This window comes from Tyto alba, unplaced genomic scaffold (assembly GCF_018691265.1).
Source record: "Tyto alba isolate M040663 unplaced genomic scaffold, T.alba_DEE_v4.0 Super-Scaffold_40, whole genome shotgun sequence".
Taxonomy (NCBI): domain Eukaryota; kingdom Metazoa; phylum Chordata; class Aves; order Strigiformes; family Tytonidae; genus Tyto; species Tyto alba.
Window position 1 is genome coordinate 7,121,755 of NW_024881316.1, and position 18,031 is coordinate 7,139,785.

The window sequence follows — 18,031 nt, forward strand, 5'->3', positions numbered from 1 at the left end:
AGGACAGGAAAGACTCTAACTTTATATTAGTATTTGCAGAAAATATCATCTTTTTAGAATTCTCCATAATCTAGGCCTCAGAGTTTTGGAAACAAATATACCAGTTATTTGACTGAAGAGTTAAATTACATCCACATACTGTCTGTGTGGTTTTAAAAACTTAACTAGACATTTTTATTTTTTTACGAGTAAATATGTTCCTGCATGACATTATTCATCCACAGAACATGAAATGCCCCACAGATGAACACACATTTTATACTTTGAGAAAACAAAGGCATATAATGAAATTATTTGCTTAGAATAATCCGATAGATAAGTAGATAAATATGAGGGACCGAAATATAAATCAATCTTCTGACTCTCAGTCTCCTCTGTTAGACCAACAAAAGCCACTTCCTAAAAAGAAAGCACAGGTTTCTTTCATTCAAGTTACGTTCTACCTTGAAATACCCTGAAATACTTGATAAAATATAACAGCAAAAAGGAAACAGAAAGAAGTGTTTGGGTAACCAACATCATAGAGACCTCCTTCCACTATATTGTGAAATGAAGTTTTTACAGACATGATGGGAATGTTTCCAAGGATAGATTTTGGTTTAGTTTTCCTGTTTCTCTTTACAGACTATGTGGCTTTTTCATATCAGGTTTCACACATACATACACACACACATACATATACACCCACACTAAAGGTCACAACATAATGCTTTTATCTTGATAATATTCTATGGTTAGCAACCCGGCCCTTTTCTAGATCCGGCTTTTTCAAAGGAAATGATCACCATCTCCAGCTTCTTGCTGCAAACCTTCCACTGAAGCCTCCACTCATCTCTGAGCAGAGCAGCCTGTGCGATGATCCTCTAACTTGCTTCAGGCCAAGTCAGCTGTGGTGGCCTTAACAACTTAAATGACTATTGAAGTTACACAGCTGAGTCCGTCTGAAGTGAGTGGGAGAGACTGCAGAAGCAAGTTTGCCACCAGCCTGTGACACCAGCCTCACCAGCGGCAATGATAACCGAGTTGCATGTATTGGCCGTCTCTTCCCACTGACGAAGTTGGATCTGGAAGAAAATCTCTAGCTATATCTGAGTAACACAAGTGCAGCAGTAAAACAAATTTCTCTTTCAAACAAACTAATTGCATTAACACAACACAGCATTTTTCGAATTTCATTTAAAAATTTCCCTCAGTTGTTATTCACAGTTTTTGCTTAAGTGCTTATTCTCCCTTGAGATTGCTCCAGGGTTTCAAAACAACAGATTACTGATATGGTTTACAGAGTATCACACATTCTGCTTGTTCACCAATCTCCTTACCTGCCAGATTTGTTCTTCACTGAGTGACGTGAGTCTATCACTTTTAAAAACCTCTCGAAGGAGACAGTATGGAAGTGCCAGAACTTCTTCAGGATGACTCTTCAATAGCTCAGAGAGATGTTTTACTAAGAAGTCAACCACTGCGTTCTCCAACAAAGTGAGGTTGAAGAGGTCCGCAAGCTTATAGAGGTCCAAGTAATTAAAACTATTTAATTCCTAAATGGGTGAAGCAAACAAAATACGTCTCAGAAGAAAAACAACAAAACAGAGAACAAAAACCCCCACAGGTCTCAGATAATGAGAAAAGATTGTTTGTTTGCAGCTGTGGAGAAGGAAGGCAATATAACTTGAAATTAATTAACACAGCCTCATTCAAAATGTATGTGTAAATGTTACCAGTGCATATGCAAATGTATATGATAGTACTAATTTATATTGCAACTGCTAAGGTTATATATGCATAAAACATTTGTAAGAAATATGGATTAGTACATAATATAATAAACCCCCATGATTTACACTGTGTGACAAGAGCTTGCAGGAGTTAACAAGTGGATTAAAACAAATGTAGTTGTTAACTAGGATGGTTTGTTACAAAACAATTGCTTGTTCATTATTTACTGTTGTGACTGAGGTAGAGCACCCGTGTGGTACAACTTGTAGTTCCATGGTACCTCACAAAATACAAGATTACATTACATATAACTTTATCTTCAACGAACAAATAGAGCCTTTTTTTCCAACCACTGACATCAACCTATAGTTGATGTCGGCCTCTTAGTCTTTCTCCCTCTCCTAGCAGTAGAAAATCTTCAGAGACAAAAGACACGGGAACTCCGGGCAGAAAGTTTTTTCCATCCTGGTAACAGATAACGTATATTTACAGGCTAAGGTTTTCAGCTTGGCATCCCTTGTAAATTAGGGTCTGGACAGCTAGCTACTGCTATTCTAAGGCCTACTGCTCTCTTCAGGGGAGAGGCCAAGATTTCACCCGTATTAGAGAAAAGAACCCAGGACATGTGGGAAATATAAGCATGTTTACCCGTTCTCTCTGTTCTTGCTGTGCGCTCGCCCCTCTCCCCCTCTCCCCTTCGCAATCCTGGGTTTCATCTTCCAATTTACCGCATTGCTCCCTATCAGCTGCCTTCTCCTTGACCAGCTCCATGCGCGGAAATGACAAGAAGTCTTGTCAGTTTCACTTTGCTGGTTAGTTAACATCGGGACTGGAGCAGGAAAGAGAAACAGACTAAATTAAGTCAATTTCACTTTCACTGCTCTGCTGGATGGAATGGCAGCACCAAATGAAACTGACAAGAAATCTTGTAAATGTCAAATGAGCTGCACGGCTGGCAGATAGAGCAGAGCAACAGGGAAGATGGGAAAGTGCGAAGAGGGGTTTTTTTGGAATGTTTTATGGACTACATCTTGAAGGTGTGAATCGGGTGGCTGTCCCAATGACTGTGGAGCTGTTTATGCATATGCAATGGAGAGTGGAGAAAGAATTTTTTTCACCTGCTTAGAGGAGTCGGTACTGGAGGAAACTGAAGCACATTCCTGTGGAGGCTCCTGCTTGCTACATAAGCTCCCCGTCTGAACAGTGCACCTTCCCTGGCAGCATTGTCTATTAAAGATAAACCCTATTCATGATCTACTTAAACTGCCGCAGAGGCGTTTCACATTGTTTTCTTGCAAGAACAAAGAAAAGTTCTCCACCTTGTCAGAACAAGCACTAACAGCCAGCATCCCAAAAGCCACACATACATACATTCTGGTGTCAGTTTCTCTTCACAGTAACGTAAAGGAGGTAAGGATAAATCCTCCCCAATTGCGGAAAGAAAGAGAATGAATTTTACATGAGAAGTATCTGGTCTGTGTGCTTGCTCAGTGATTTAGTATCTGCAGATCACAGATGGTACCTCACACCACCACTCCTGTGATGGCCACGCAGTGGTGGCAACAACGCAAAGGAGTATAATCAAAGTAAACATCACAGCACTTGACAAGCAGCCACCATGGTTTATTGTCCCTGGTTTGGAAAACTATATTTGCAAAGAAATCCCTAATTGAATCAATGCCAAACGTCCAGAAAGAAATTTAGAAGAGCTCGGTGTATATTTATCGAGCTTTTTCGTTGTCAACAGCTATATCTGGGGAGGATTAAGGTAAACAAATAAATAATCAAGCATTGTGATCTGAGGATCAACAGCCCAGCTAGAATACAGGTCTGATCAAACCCCACTAAGTGTCAGTGGAGAAGGACAGATGGCTTTTGGTGGACTTCAGAAGATGACAATACTAGAGATAACACAATAAAAATCTTTCCTCATTAGAGAGAAACAGGAATACGACACACAAATGCAGTTTTCCGCTGAAAAAAATCTTCACATTTTCAGTGAAACTTGAAAGACAGTAGTAAGCCTTCGTTTTTGGTTTGGGTATTTTTGATGATCCCCCAAACTTCCCTACCCCCTCAAATCAACACCAACTGAAGTTTTTTCTGAAAGCTGTCATACAGTTGAAGAGGCCAAATATACTTATGGATGGATAATCTCTTGACAGTTGTTTATTTGCAATATTATTTATTATTATAAGTTTTCACTTATTTCAGATCCTTATTTATTTATGTCTATTTATTTATTTATTATGGGGGCTTATTTGTTTACTTATTTTCATTGGTAAGCTTCAGAGGATTTTTGATGCTTTGCCTAACATAATATGTTAGTGACCTGCTGGACTTACAGCTTACTGCTTGATAAATATTGCAAATGTATTTTGTTAAAACTAGCCTTGGCCTTTAATAAGAAACATTTGGGTTTTTTTAGTTAGAGTTGCTCTACAGGTTTGTATTTCACAGCCATAGCAGCAAATAGTGCATGAGCTTTTACAAATGAAAATTATCAGATTGTCATACCAATAATCAAGTAAGTATTATACAGTACTGTCTATTACCGTCTCTGTGACGATACTAGAGACCAAAAAAAGTCACACTGAGACCGCAAGATGTATACCACAGATCAGATAACCTGACTTTTCATATGTGGTAAGATGTTCAGAAACATCAGACTGAAGTGCAGTACGTAAATTAGTTACAAAAAACCCCAAATAAACAAACAAAAAAACCCAACCAAACCAAAACCCAAACCAAACCATGTTCACCTTGCCTTCTGGCTTTAAAAAAAATTCAACAGGAAGTATCAAAACAATCACTGTCAACTCAATCTGATTTGAAGAGATTTTCAAACTATATTCTTAACTGAATTAAAAACGTCATTAAAAAAATTAAACAGGTTACAATGAAATCAAATTTAAGTGTGGTCATGAATAAGAATTCTGGCAGCCTATGTTTTCCACAAATTTTATTGCGTTGTATTAAAAGTGCAGCTACAAAATTTAAAAGTCACGTGCAACTTTCTTCCAATACTGTATTGCAGTATATCTTTAAAAACATGCAACACGCAACAAGCTTATGTAAATTATTGAAACTTTTAATCTTGTTTTTATAAACTTTTAAATATATGCCACTTATCTTTTTTGAACTGAAGGATGAAATATGAACAGAAGCAGAACTGTCACTAAGAGCTGAAGAGAATTAGGGAAAGGTAGCGATCCTATCTCTTCTAATATGATGTATGTTACGCTGCTGAAACACATTCAGACTAAGAAAATATGTATAAGATTATGTATAGAGATCTTACAACTAACAGTTGAAAGAGTAATAAAATCTCACAGTAAGCTCAGAGCAATTTAATAAATTGGCCAAATTATTTATCAGTGTCTACTTTAAAATGAGAAACTATCTTTGATCCTATGCACGCTACTTACTACACATCTCCCCACTTCCCCCCTCTCTGAGGTAAGAGAATCCATTGTTCTACACTACTGGTCTTCAGATTCGGTAGTATCAACCTTTAGATGCCAAACCAAATTAACAATGAGCTGACATTTAAAACCCTCATAAAAAAAAAAAATCATTTTTCTGAACAAACATAATCTGAAAGATTACAATATTAAATACTCAAAATAAATGATGTGACATTGTCTATATTTTAAAACAGAGGTGCATTTTCATATAGAGATATGATAAATTGTCAAACAGGAAAAATAGATATAAACATTGTATTTAAATTACTTCCAAATCTATCTTTATTCGTTTGTACTTTAAAGAATAATTGCTTTGCACAAGCCACAGAAAAGGATGTAACAGATTGATAAATTAGAGTTAATCATAACCAAATACACAGCAGACTACAATATACCTCTATTCCTCTGCTCCATGTTATAAATAGCAGAAAAAGCACAAGGAGAACTAAGGGGAAAGAATGCATTTCTTTATGACCTTATTTGAAAGATAAACTCCTTGGGGAAATACAATTTATTCAGATTATCAAGACCCTGCTGTGCAAATCTACAGTCTGGGAGCACACTACAGAGATCAAACAATATTTACTTTATTCTGTTGGGTATAAAAGCTTTTAATGAATGCATAATTAAGACAGAAAAAGTATATCCAGCTTTAGAATTCCACTGCCAAGCCAAGCCATTAATATCCAAAGTATCATACCCAGTTGTAACTCCACCTGCTTCCTATTTAGATTACAACACTGTTATAAATCAAGGTATTAAATGACTAGCCCTGCTGCTATAACAGAGAAGAGTTGCATGGTGACATTATTTCCCCTTTTCCCAAAAGGGGTTATGCCTCTTTAAAACAAAAAAGGAAGTGTGAGGTCTCTGGGACAGAGACATTTTTATTCAAAATCCTTAAGCAGCACCTAGCACAACAGGGTCTCGACCCTGTGTCTTCCAGGTTCTCTGCTATGTTAAATACTGTGAACCAGCTGCACCATTTAGAAGAGAACCTTGACATAAATCATGGCAAATACAGACTCTAAATAGATAAGGGATAGTAACAAAATGAAAAATTGTAGTGACAAAAATGTATTTATCTGACATCAAAAGGGATCAACACAATTTTAAGAGGAAAAAAAAAAAAACACAAACAGTTCTGTTGGTTCTAGCTCTTCCTTTCTGTATCAAAGGTTCTAGTTCTGCAAAACCTCACACGTTTACTTAAGAACCAACAGATCATGCACATACTCAACAGTACAGAAAGAATCATACATATTTTATACTAAGCATTAGCACAAATCCTTCAAAAACTATATTTTAGATCTTATTCAAAATTTACCTGCACTAAACGCCAAGGCCATCCAACTGAACCAGGAAAGACCTTTTGCTGAAGCCTGGTCGCAGTGGAACAGCTGGGTCAGAATTTTGCAAGGTATAAAACTGTGTTTATATCTATTACAAGATGAGTGCAGACTCTTGCTATATTTATAGGCACAGTAAAGGATGACTTTTTAAATGACATTTTAGAAAATGAATTTTTCTGGTAGATCACTGCTTTCTCAACACTTCCTGTAATTCTCACTTTTGTTTTCTCTTTTAAGCATGAAAAGATATTTTGCATCCTTGCTGTTATTTCAAAGTAGGTCTGGGGCTAAGTCTAAGACCCACAACATAAAAACATTTCAGACTTATTATTTTCCCTCTAACCCTATGTGAATTCCCTTCCCTTCTCACTCAGTGTTCCCTTATATCATCTTAGTTTTAGGTTTCAATTCCACTGGCGGGTGACAGTGAGCACGCCCTCGTTGAAAGCACGTGACCTTCACAAGCACAGGGGAAAAGCCGCGACATTCTCAGATTGCTCATGTGATGAGATGGATCTGTGGTCTTCAAAAAAGAAAGTGAAACATGCCAGGTGCAGATACTCAAAAGTAAAACTGAAGAAGCAAGCATTTTATAGAATCGCACATAGATTAATCTAAGTTATTAAATCATACAAATATTTTCAAATGGCAACCCAATTAAATATTTTAAAATTTTGCATACCTATTATATATTGTGTACATGATTATGTGTATCATGGAAAGAAATATAATAATGAAACTAACACTACACAGTTAAAATTTCATGGTACCATTGGAACAACCACAGGTAAGGTTCTGCAGAGTTTTCAATAGCTGGTCTCCCTTGCTAAACAGATGCTGTGGTGGGAATTTTTAAACTTTTTTTTTTTTTTTTCTTTTTTTAAATTGCACCTGGCACAATCTCCCCAAATGAAAAGCTTCGCATCTCACCTGGCTTCACATCTTGCCAGGTATTCCTGGAAAGATAACTGTAGCAATTAGCATTATTTAACAAATAAAAATACCAGGATGAAACAGAACATAGAGATCACCTAACCGTTCACTTGGCCCTTTTATCCCATTTTAGACAGTAGAGACCCGAAGGGATGATTTTATTAGATTTATCAATGTCTACAGTTTTTGTCAATTACGGGAGCCCATCTTTTCTTCAAATATCTTATGAGGAATGACATAATTCTGCATTCTTTACTCAAGCAGAAATGACAGAATATTGATACACGGTCTTTACAGAAGTTTTATTACTTTATATTTTTGCTAACTCTTCAGAGTTAGTACAGTGCTTGAGGAAAGCTGAAAACTATTCAGCTAATCCACCAACCACCAGCAATCTTTTATGGTAAGTGTTCACTTTTTTGTTGCTAATATTGTCAAATCCAGAAAAAGTGAGTTTTGTCCTTTAGAAAACCGGAGTTCACAGGAGTAGCAGTTAAAAAAATAATCACATCAAGAAAAATAGGACTGTACGATACTATTGCTTCCAATTCTTTTGCTGACTCTAATAACAGTTTAAGGCCATGAGAATACAGGAGTGGAAGCCTGTCTACTATACTGGACAAGCTCATCAAATCATCTTGGTCATAAATTAAGAGAGATCCATCTCAAAACTCGCTGTGTTCTTGCGCCCAACTACTATTACAAGAAGGTTCAACTGATTTTGAAACTCCATCTCCTAATTTCCACCTGAATTTACTTAGACAGCTTATATGCGTTTGTTCCTGTGCCAACATTATCATTTAGTTTTAACAGCACTCTGTCTCTCTCCCTGCTCCTCCTTCCCCCAAGTATTTATTCCCTTGATATATTTACAGAAAGCAATCATATTCCTCCTCAGCCCTCATTTTCCTAGGCTAAACAAGCCAAGTTCTTTTGATCTCCTCATGTAAAACAGGCCTTCCTGATCATCTTAGCTGACCTTTTCTACACCTCTCCCAGTTTGACTTCACTGATTCTTCTGCATGGGCATACTCTTCACAGTACTCACGATTTTTCAGCAGTCTCTTGTACACCAGCATTAATGCTTCCTTGGCTTTATAAATTACCTCGCATGAAATATCCTAGTCTCAAACTATCTTTTTCTTGATGGCATCACTTCAGTAGCTCAAAGCCATCATACGATTTAAGACATGAAAATTCTCTGTAAATTTGGTCCTCAAGTGAGACAGAGTAACAGCCCTTCCATCTGCCAGGCAGGACAGAAATAATATGAAACGTTACAAATGGGAATTGAGTAAGATGCAGTAGATTCTACTGAGGATGCTCAGAAATTATTTTCCAATTGCTTATTTAATTTCTTTCTATATTTGAGTAGCAGATCTTTTAATTGTCCTGGTATTTATTGGGGGAAAAATTATTTCCATAATTTTCTTAACATTTGTTTCAAAAGTAGCCAAGGAAATCCCCTTAATATTCTGAAAAACAAAGAACATAGGAGTACTTACAAACATAGTGGGAATACAAGCAGAAAATATGTTTCTCTTACACAGTATAATAAAGTGTGATTTTTATTCTTAATTCCCATTTCCATTACCAGCATGGAGGGGAAAGGAACAGGGGAAAAAAAAAAAAAAAAGAAATAAAATAAAAAAATCAACATTATTGATAGATCTGCTGGTAGAAGTATTTGGGCGGTATTTGATAGTTTCCCTTTCCAATGTATTTTTTAAATAGCCTACTATTTTGCCAACATTTAATACTTCAAAGCTGAAGTTTTTGAGCTTCAAGATGAATCTCTTAAAATCTCTTGAAAACATCTCAAAAAGCATATTACCAATTACTAAGAATGAGACTGACAGGAAAAGACCATTGCTCTTCCACATTAAAATTATTCAGAATGGAAATAGCTTGTAGGAGTTGCCATCACTGTGAAAAACTTCAGTTAACTTCCACATCAGCCTCTAGAAAAAGAGTTTGGATATGCTCAGTAGTGACTTCTTCGAACTTTGCAACTAAAATCTCATCTCATACTAGCTGCACTGCCCATAATCTGCTTCACAGCTAAACAAGATCCTTTTTCTGCATTGTTGCCCACTGTGAGCTGAGTCACAATGACAAAACCCAAAGGCTGAAAGTCCGTTTCTGTTGTGCTGCTTAGGATCCCCTTTGGAGCACGGCCAGGCCAGAGAAAGACACTATCACTTTCAAATGCAGAAGCAGGAAAAAAAAAAAAAAACAGACCAAAGAACGGGAGAGCAGATCCAGACAAGAATCTCAGAGATAACAAGGGACAAACAGTTCTGGAATCTAGCAGGAGAGTTAAAATCACAAGCCAGAGAAGACGTGGCTTCTGAAGGAGGCTGGGTGATAGTTCCTCCAACTGCTCTGCATAACTGTAAGTGAATAACGATGAAGATGGATAATAGCATGATAGTCACTAACTAAAAAAGTAAGTCAACACTCATGATGTTGTGCTAAAGAACAAACAGCATATTCCAAAATTATCAATATACTGAAGTTAACACTCTAGGTATAAATAAGAACAGGGGAGGTGTTCGTGTGCAAAGAATATATAATATGATTCAAACAACTCTGCTTCAGAATCTTTTAATGACATTTTATTTCTGGAACATTTCAATGATGTATACGTGTGCTCTGTAATGAACCCAGCAAGGAACCACTTTTCTTAAAAACCTGTCTCTGCTTCAGAATCCCAGGCAACAGCCTGTCACCAAATGCTTAAGGACTACAAAGCTAATAAACACACCTAAACATGGAGACTTGGAAAAGGGTAACTGTAGTGAGCTGGACAGCTAATATCACTAGAGAATGAAACAAACTGTCTAAAATGTGTGGAATGACAGCTTAACTAACACAGACAAATTAAAATCTCATAAATATTTGCTAAACGTCCCAAAGCAACAAAACTTCCTCAGTTTTAAGGCAGTTGTGATACTCTGTCTACAGAAAGGTTGAATGCGGTTCAGGATAACTTAATGCTGAGTATAATTTTGACAGACAAAGCAGAATCAGTCTCCAATTTGAAATCAGTAGTTCCTAATGCATTGTAAAAATCACATCATCCCAGGTATCTACTAACATTTGACTTGTATGAAAGGAATAAGGCATCCATATGGGAACTTATTTTTTGTAAATGTCAAAAAAAGCTCATTTTCCCAAGTTTACAAGAAATATTGGCAGAATAAAAAGGGACAAATTTAACACGGGGTGTATTAGAGAAAGTTGAACGTTATAATGGTTCATAAATTTCATATATACTTTTAGTGAGATGCATCTTAGATAGATCAAATGTTTGTTCAGTGACAATCTCAAAATGAAGTTATGAATGGTAAGTTATAAAGCAGTGTAACTTTTTCCAGCAAAGTCCCAAAGGAATTGATCTTTGGTCCAATACTGTTAATAGTTTAATTCAACTAGAGAATGGTAAGTTCTGCCCACAGAGTTTGCAGAAGACTGCAAAAGCATTGGCATAACAAATGTTGAGAATGACAAAGTATGAATGTCATCTGGATTTCCTGGCAAAGTGATCACATTAAAAAAAAAAATAAATATCTGAGAACCAGTAACATAGCTGATACAGAAAATATAGCAGGCTCTACTTGGAACAACACTTTCAGGCTATCAGGAGGCACTAAGAAGCAGTCATAAATAGCAACACCAGTTCTCAGAACAGTGCTGTGGCAAAAAAAAAAAAAAAAAAGGCTCATGCCATAAAATGCACACTGAGTACTGTCCAATAAAAGAAACAAACCCTCTTGCTGCTTTAACATTGCATTTTTAAGGCTACTGCTCAAATATTGGTCCCAGCTCTGAAGTCCACACTTTAAGGATATGAAAATACTATAGGCTGGAAAACCAGCCTTGCAAGATTTAAGGTGCTCAACTTTGTTAAAGAAACACTCTTGGAGGATTTGATCTTGAGCAAAGATATTAATAAAATGGAGAGAATACATGAAAGCAAAAAAGTTCTGAATACATTTTCAGAAAATAGTTTCTGGCTCATGAATGTAGGATCAAAGTTACCCTGGCCACTGGACTAGAAAGTATAGGACTGTTTGCATTGTTGTCCTGTGATTATGACCATTCTGCAACTCTGCATTAAAAACAACGACTGCAATAAAACAAGTTTTTTGTCAATTGTCTATACAGGTAAAGAAGGAAATATTTGCACAATTTGACCTCTGAGCGTATATGGTTTCACATTCCTCTGAAGAGCAAGAGACTTGTTGCAGCTGCAGGAAGATACGAGGGTCCTAAGCAGTTAAAGAAAACACTGATTACAAGTATGTGAATGATAAAAAGGCAACATTTCAATTTTATTTGGAAAACTGTTATTTGTTCATGTATCTCTATGCTCCTGCAGTATCTGTCCTCAGCTCAAAAAAAAAATCACTAAGAAATTTTTTGCTTACAGCACTAAACCAAGGCAAATTCTCATTTTACAGAGAAAAAAAGGAGGAGCAGAAGAATAATTTAAAATATTTCGGGTGATGCAGAAGATACAAAAAACCAGAACCTCAAACGTATGGAAATCACTCCAGTGCTCTAGTAGTTAGACAATTCTTTTCTTCCCCACCCTACCAGCAACTTTAATACAATTTGAATGTATTTATACAGCTTAACGTATCAGCAAAAAGTCTGTAATGTTTTGTCTAAGCATTATGTCTCAGTAAAACAAAACCCTCTACAACACTGTCCCTAAATTTATGCAGTGAAAAGAACATCTCTCTTTCCTGTGACCAGGAGCCATGCTGATCAGTCAGAACTGATTTCAGGAGGCAAACAGAACAAAAAGGGATAACAGTAGTCCACATACAGGAAGAAGAATAAAAAGAAAGAAAAAAAATCTGGAAGCACCACTGAATTAAAAGAAAAGGATTTTTAAAAAATTAAAAGTAAAAAAAATAGGATCGAGAAGGATTTTCTTGTATTTTAAGCATTATTGACTAAGGATCCACTTACCACTCTCTTCGTCAGAAATTATCATAAATCTGACTCTTAAAACCAGAAAACCTAGAAAGGGCAAAGCCCAAATGTAAAAAAAGGACCTCGGGTCAGTCTCCAGATTGACGTTTCCTACATCTGACCATCAGTAGTGCCAAACAAGTCACAAGTCCTCCCAAAACTAACACATGTGAACGTTCACAGTGCTGAAGGTGCCAAGCATCAGGAAAGCATGAACCTTTAAAGATCATGCTGACTTTTGTTAATTTAGTTTCTAGCAGTTCTTACCAAGAATAAAAAATAATCCCCACCCCTGAATCTCAAACAGCTAATGGTCAGAATTCCATGCTTGACCACCAAGGCTTTTTTTTTCCACAGAAATACAGAAGAGAAAAAATATTTAATCAATGCATCATATATTTAAGACATGTAACCAAATGATGAAATTCTCACTGGCTTCAAGATTTCACCTTGAAGACACCACCTTTCAAAGCAGAGTAGATCTTTGTAGGCCCAATGTCTAAGAGTTCACAACTACAGATGCTTGCCAGTATCTCAAAATCCTGAAATATATGAAGTGCCCCTCTTCTGTATCCCTCTAAACACAATTAGAACGAAGTGAAGTCAGACACCCTTTAACAGAAAATTGGTAGGGCGTTTAAAAGAAGGGACATAGCTTAATTACTTCAAAAAGAATGTATTTCTGCAACTAATCTCAGAACAGTCACTGTTTTTAAAAGTTATCTACAGCTTACTGAAAAAGCTTTTAGTCAATGATTATTCCATTCAATGTTATAAAAATTAGTCCTTTTCAAATACAATTTTTAACAAGAAATGTTGCTAACATCCAAACTTCAAAGATTTCAACCACACCCAAAAACAAAACACTAACAGCAGCTTATCAAAGGTTATGTATACCTAATGTTGTTTGGTTTTCCCTGACCCGAAATATTTACCACGCACACGGATCATTTTCACCACTTGTGTTTTTCCTTTTCAAGAAGTTCCATGAATCTGTTCAACTTTTGGTCCAGGGCTGAATAGTGCTATGAGTCCAGAACTTAATTAGAACTTTTTAGCAAAGCCTCACAATAGTATATAGGTAATCAAATACTTTCAAGTATTTAGTTACAGTAAAAGCTCAGTATCAGTCTCTGAGGGCCCTTGACATCTCCACTGTATACATATACTCCCTAAATACTTCACTTCCCCACAAAGATGGTAATGCTGCAAATATGAGTAAAAATATTGTGAGGCAGGCAAAAAGAAGATATAAGCACATATAAACATTGATTTGGGGCCTGGCCTACGACATTGGGCCTGTCCCCCTAGCACTTTCCACATCCCAACATGCCATTTCAAGTCAGTGGGAATTCCAATCCCAATGTGTTCTGGGGGGTGAACATACTTGAGGTTACCACAATGCTTTCCCTATGATAAACAGGTGTACTTGGATGCTATGGAAATTCAAGGCCTTTTGCATATGTAATTAGAACAGATGTGGCTTATGGTAAACGAGAAAACACTGAAACAGAACTCCGGGAAAAAAACCTCCTTTGAGTGGCTTTGGAAACTTTCACAGCAAAGGTCAAAGCGTTTATATGAGGCAAGTCCAGCCAATATATTACTACCCCTCTAATGCAGAGCATACAACAGCTCCTACAAAATTACTGTACAGACAATTCCATGTGTTCAGCTCAGTTCCCACTAAATCACAGATAAAAGTCCTGATTTAAGTAATTCAAGATCTAATGCCACCTATGCAGCTAAACACACCGTGGTAGAAATCACAAATTCTGTAAGACTCTCTTGAAACAGATGGGAAATTTAGTTGCAACTTCCTCCAAATTAATAAACAGATGTTTAGAATAGATTACACTGAAAAAGAAGTGACTAAAATTAAAAATATTTTTCAGGTTGGAGTAACACACTTGCAGGACATTATTGGTGGATAATAAAGTTGTTGACAACACTGATTTTTAGGTTTGTATCTTTAATTTTTAGAATTAGTGGGATGAACGAGGACAATTTATAACTTTCAAAGCTCTGATTGCATATTGGCTGAAGATGCAGTAAGACAACTTGTATACATTTATATTCATTCTGAGTTCAAGGCCTACTCAATACCCTGGAGAGAAATGGAGTTTTTGTTTTAAATAGATTTAGTCCACATCGCAATTATGAAGCAAGATACCGGTTCACTGGCAAATTATATTCTGACGCAGTTGTGCAAACAAAACACTATAAATGATGGAACGTGCTAAAATGTTGGTTTATTTACCACTGTCAAGAGATCTACTGGACAGTATCAACAGCCTCACATGGAACTCATTTCCTTCTTTGTGCTTCCCTACAAACTGAAATGGTTCAGTGAAAAATGTTTCTCTATTAAGTACTGAAATAGTATTTAACACTAGTTAAAACTACATGATAATTTGGGATATTTCCATTTCTGAAACTACTTATGTATACTTCAGGCTTAGGCCATTTTCATTACAAATCTTTCTTCTTAACTAGCTGAGTATGTTGTGAGCAGTTCAGATAGATGGATCACACAATAATGATTAAGCCATCAGAAATACATAACAGCGGGGCAGGGAATCAACTACATAGATTTGTAACAAGTCCAGACTTTTTGCTTGTAACAAGAGATGGTCTAAAGAAAAGTCTAAAATGCAAATACTGCCAAATCGGGGGATGCATCAAGTTGGATCCTTACAACATCAGTCCATCTCCACCATCAAATAAACAAGGTTTTGAAAGGATACTCTCTTCTATTAAACTGACTGTGAAATAAAAATAAAATTTACCAGGCCTTTTTAATATATTTTAAAGATGGAGCAGACCAAGCCATTTACTATTTTCCCCAGTTTAATACTTCAAATGCCAAGTTGTCGCTCAAATCCATCAAATAATACATTTTCTCATTAATCATCTTAACAGAGATTCTGTTCCTGCTTAACGTTTCAAATTTGAAATTGATCCCTGTGAAAATAATAATAGTGTGTTTAAAAATACAAAGTACAGAGGAGGTAAAAGATACTTCCTTCACAATTAAGAAGGAAAAACAGTCAGTTCTATTGGCTAAGCCAGTAGAGAGGAAAGAAAAGATGGACAATTAACTCTCTACTACAGTGATACCTCCGAGATAAAATCAAGATTGTAACTCACTTCAGGCCCAATGTTCTCTTCAGGTTCATAGGCTACAAATGATTTATAGTCACCATTTTGTACTTAGCATGCTGGCTTTCCCATATTGGTAAATACTTTACAACCAAAGCGTTTTCATGTTTCAGAAATACCTTTGTTAAAATGACTTAACACAACTGAAAGTGCTTTGGATTAAAGAAAATTTAAATAAAATGTCCCTCTGCTTCTTTACAGGAGGCAAAAAAAGCTCTGTCTATCTGGTGCCTGTATTTCTGTTCTTTCACATTAGAGCTGTAAGTCTCCTCTTTCAGGTCACGTCTTCCACATAAAAGTGCTAAACTAATGCCGCTTAATGACAAATTAATGTCCATGAATAAAAAATACACCTCTAATAGCATAGAGTAATTTGCCATTACAATATCATCATTGGACATGCCCCTGGTTTAATACGATGTATTTAATTCATAACTTAATGAGTGATATATAAAAAGAGAGAGATGAACCCTGCAATTACATTTATGTGAGTCTGTCACCTTATTTGTAAAACCTTAGAGTCATTTACATTCAAATTAGAACAAATGAGTGATTTCACAAAGTGCAGTGATAAATGACCATTGCTGCACAAGACAGAACTGTATTTCCTGTGAAAACATTAACAGTTTCCTATTATTTGTTAAAAATTACAATGCATATTGCCCAGTGTTGTGTGAATAATGACTTTTTTACTGATTGGGTCAGAAGACTAATACGGAGTAAAAATAAATAATTTTTCTTTTCATTTTTTCCGATTTTAGCTTGAATTTATCTGCTCGAACTGTTACGGACTCACACTGCCACCTGCTGCCCACGCCTGGGGAGGTAGGGCCCCGACTGCCTTATTTCAAGTCCAGTTCAGCCCTTGGGCCGTTTGGGTTTCGTATCTTACAATCAAACAAATTTTCCTGCCAGACTGCTCACTGGGCATGTTGCCGAGGTCACCAGCAGATAAGGGTAGCTGCACCGCCCTATTACAAATACGGCTGGTTTTGGGGCTCCTGCATCTGAATTGCCTCAATTAGTCAGGAGAATTAAAAGCTAAAGACATTGCAGGGCAAAGGGGACGGGGCAGGGGGAACATAAAACATTAGTGTTGGCCAGATGGTAATAAAACCGCAGAAGAAATCTGAACATTAAGCATTCTGAAATTCATCAGCCTTTGTTTACGGTTTTATAAAAATACTAGAAAGATTCCAGAAGCAGGAATCTTTCAGGGGCTGAGGGACAGAAAGGTCAGGTAAGGAGGCCACGTTGGCTAGAAAGACAACATGAGAAAGGCAGGGAGGGAAACAGTGAAATACTACAGCTGCTCTCTTCCTATTTAAAACACACACCGAAGCTGCTCTCCCTTTCTGACAGAAACTGCAAAGAGAAGGAAGACGTAGCAGTATCCGCCTCTTCCCATCTTGTGACCTCTCCAGACTGAAGGCAGAACACGAGCTATGTGCATCCATGCAACCAGCTGGACAGCACAGGAGCTTTGATCTTGCCAGTACTAGTAAACCTAGACACTCCAGCATCATTTTTTACACATCCACCAGCAGTTTCAGTTCAGGTTTGCCAACTATTACTTCATTAGGAAAAGCAGAACACACACACAAAGCCAGCAGGTTCCTGACCATAATTGCACCACTTTCTCTAACAGTTAACACCCCAGGAGCAGAATATCCACTATCACATCCCAGTTAAATAGCAGCAAGTGGATTACAGTAAGAATGGAATTCAAAGTGACTGTGTATACTGTTTTTATTTCCTCACTGACACCAGCTGAAAAATGGAGAAAACCACCGTAATTTTTTCCTGAGTTCCATTCTAAGTTGGAATCCTCAGTAGTGCATTCACGTTTCATACATATATAAATCTATCTCTCTAATGTATTGGTATGTTAGAGAGAGAGAGGAGATAAATTCCCAAAGTTATTTTTGAGCTTCGTACAAGAACTTTCCTAATGACTGCCAATAGCTCAATGACTCAACAACAGACAAAACATGCTCCGTCAAAAAATAGCAGGCTAGCACAGCAGCAACTGGTTGTGTAACACTGAAAACCAGTGAAATGCAAGATGACGTTATTTCTGTGTACTTTGTATTCTTGGTATGGGAAGGTCATTCTTTCCACTGCAGGTTGGTTGACTCAAGTTTGAGGGTGGTGGCTTTATAAAACACCACTCTAATTCTGCGGGGGCGGGGGGGGGGGGGGTGGAGGGTGTGCATGCATGTACGTAGATTAAAAACTCAGTATTAGTTAAAAAAAGGCAAGCCTTGGTTGCCAGATGACCTTTAGATTTTTTTCCAGCATTTTAATTTGCTCTATATGAAAAACCCAGCAGCTAAAATCCCAACTGAGCTGGGGCTTCTAGCAATACAAAGGTGATGCTCTCAATCTCTGGTGTAAGAATTAATTCATCTCTGAAGG

General features: G+C 36.9%; 1 protein-coding gene across 31 annotated transcripts in view; it reads right to left on the bottom strand.

The window, feature by feature from the left end:
- The window catches only part of KLHL32 (kelch like family member 32), a 152,445-nt gene that overhangs the window by 61,280 nt on the left and 73,134 nt on the right, over positions 1-18,031 (bottom strand). For 27 of the 31 annotated variants that reach the window (XR_006166375.1, XR_006166374.1, XR_006166376.1 and 24 more), the window contains one exon: positions 1,320-1,535. The exons of the other annotated variants lie outside the window; for them this stretch is intronic. Coding sequence is in view for 23 of the 27 variants with exons in the window: in XM_042802930.1 (XP_042658864.1) it covers positions 1,320-1,535 (216 nt within the window). In the remaining 4 variants the exon portion in view is untranslated. The remainder of the gene's footprint in view (positions 1-1,319; positions 1,536-18,031) is intronic. 31 annotated transcript variants of the gene reach the window in all.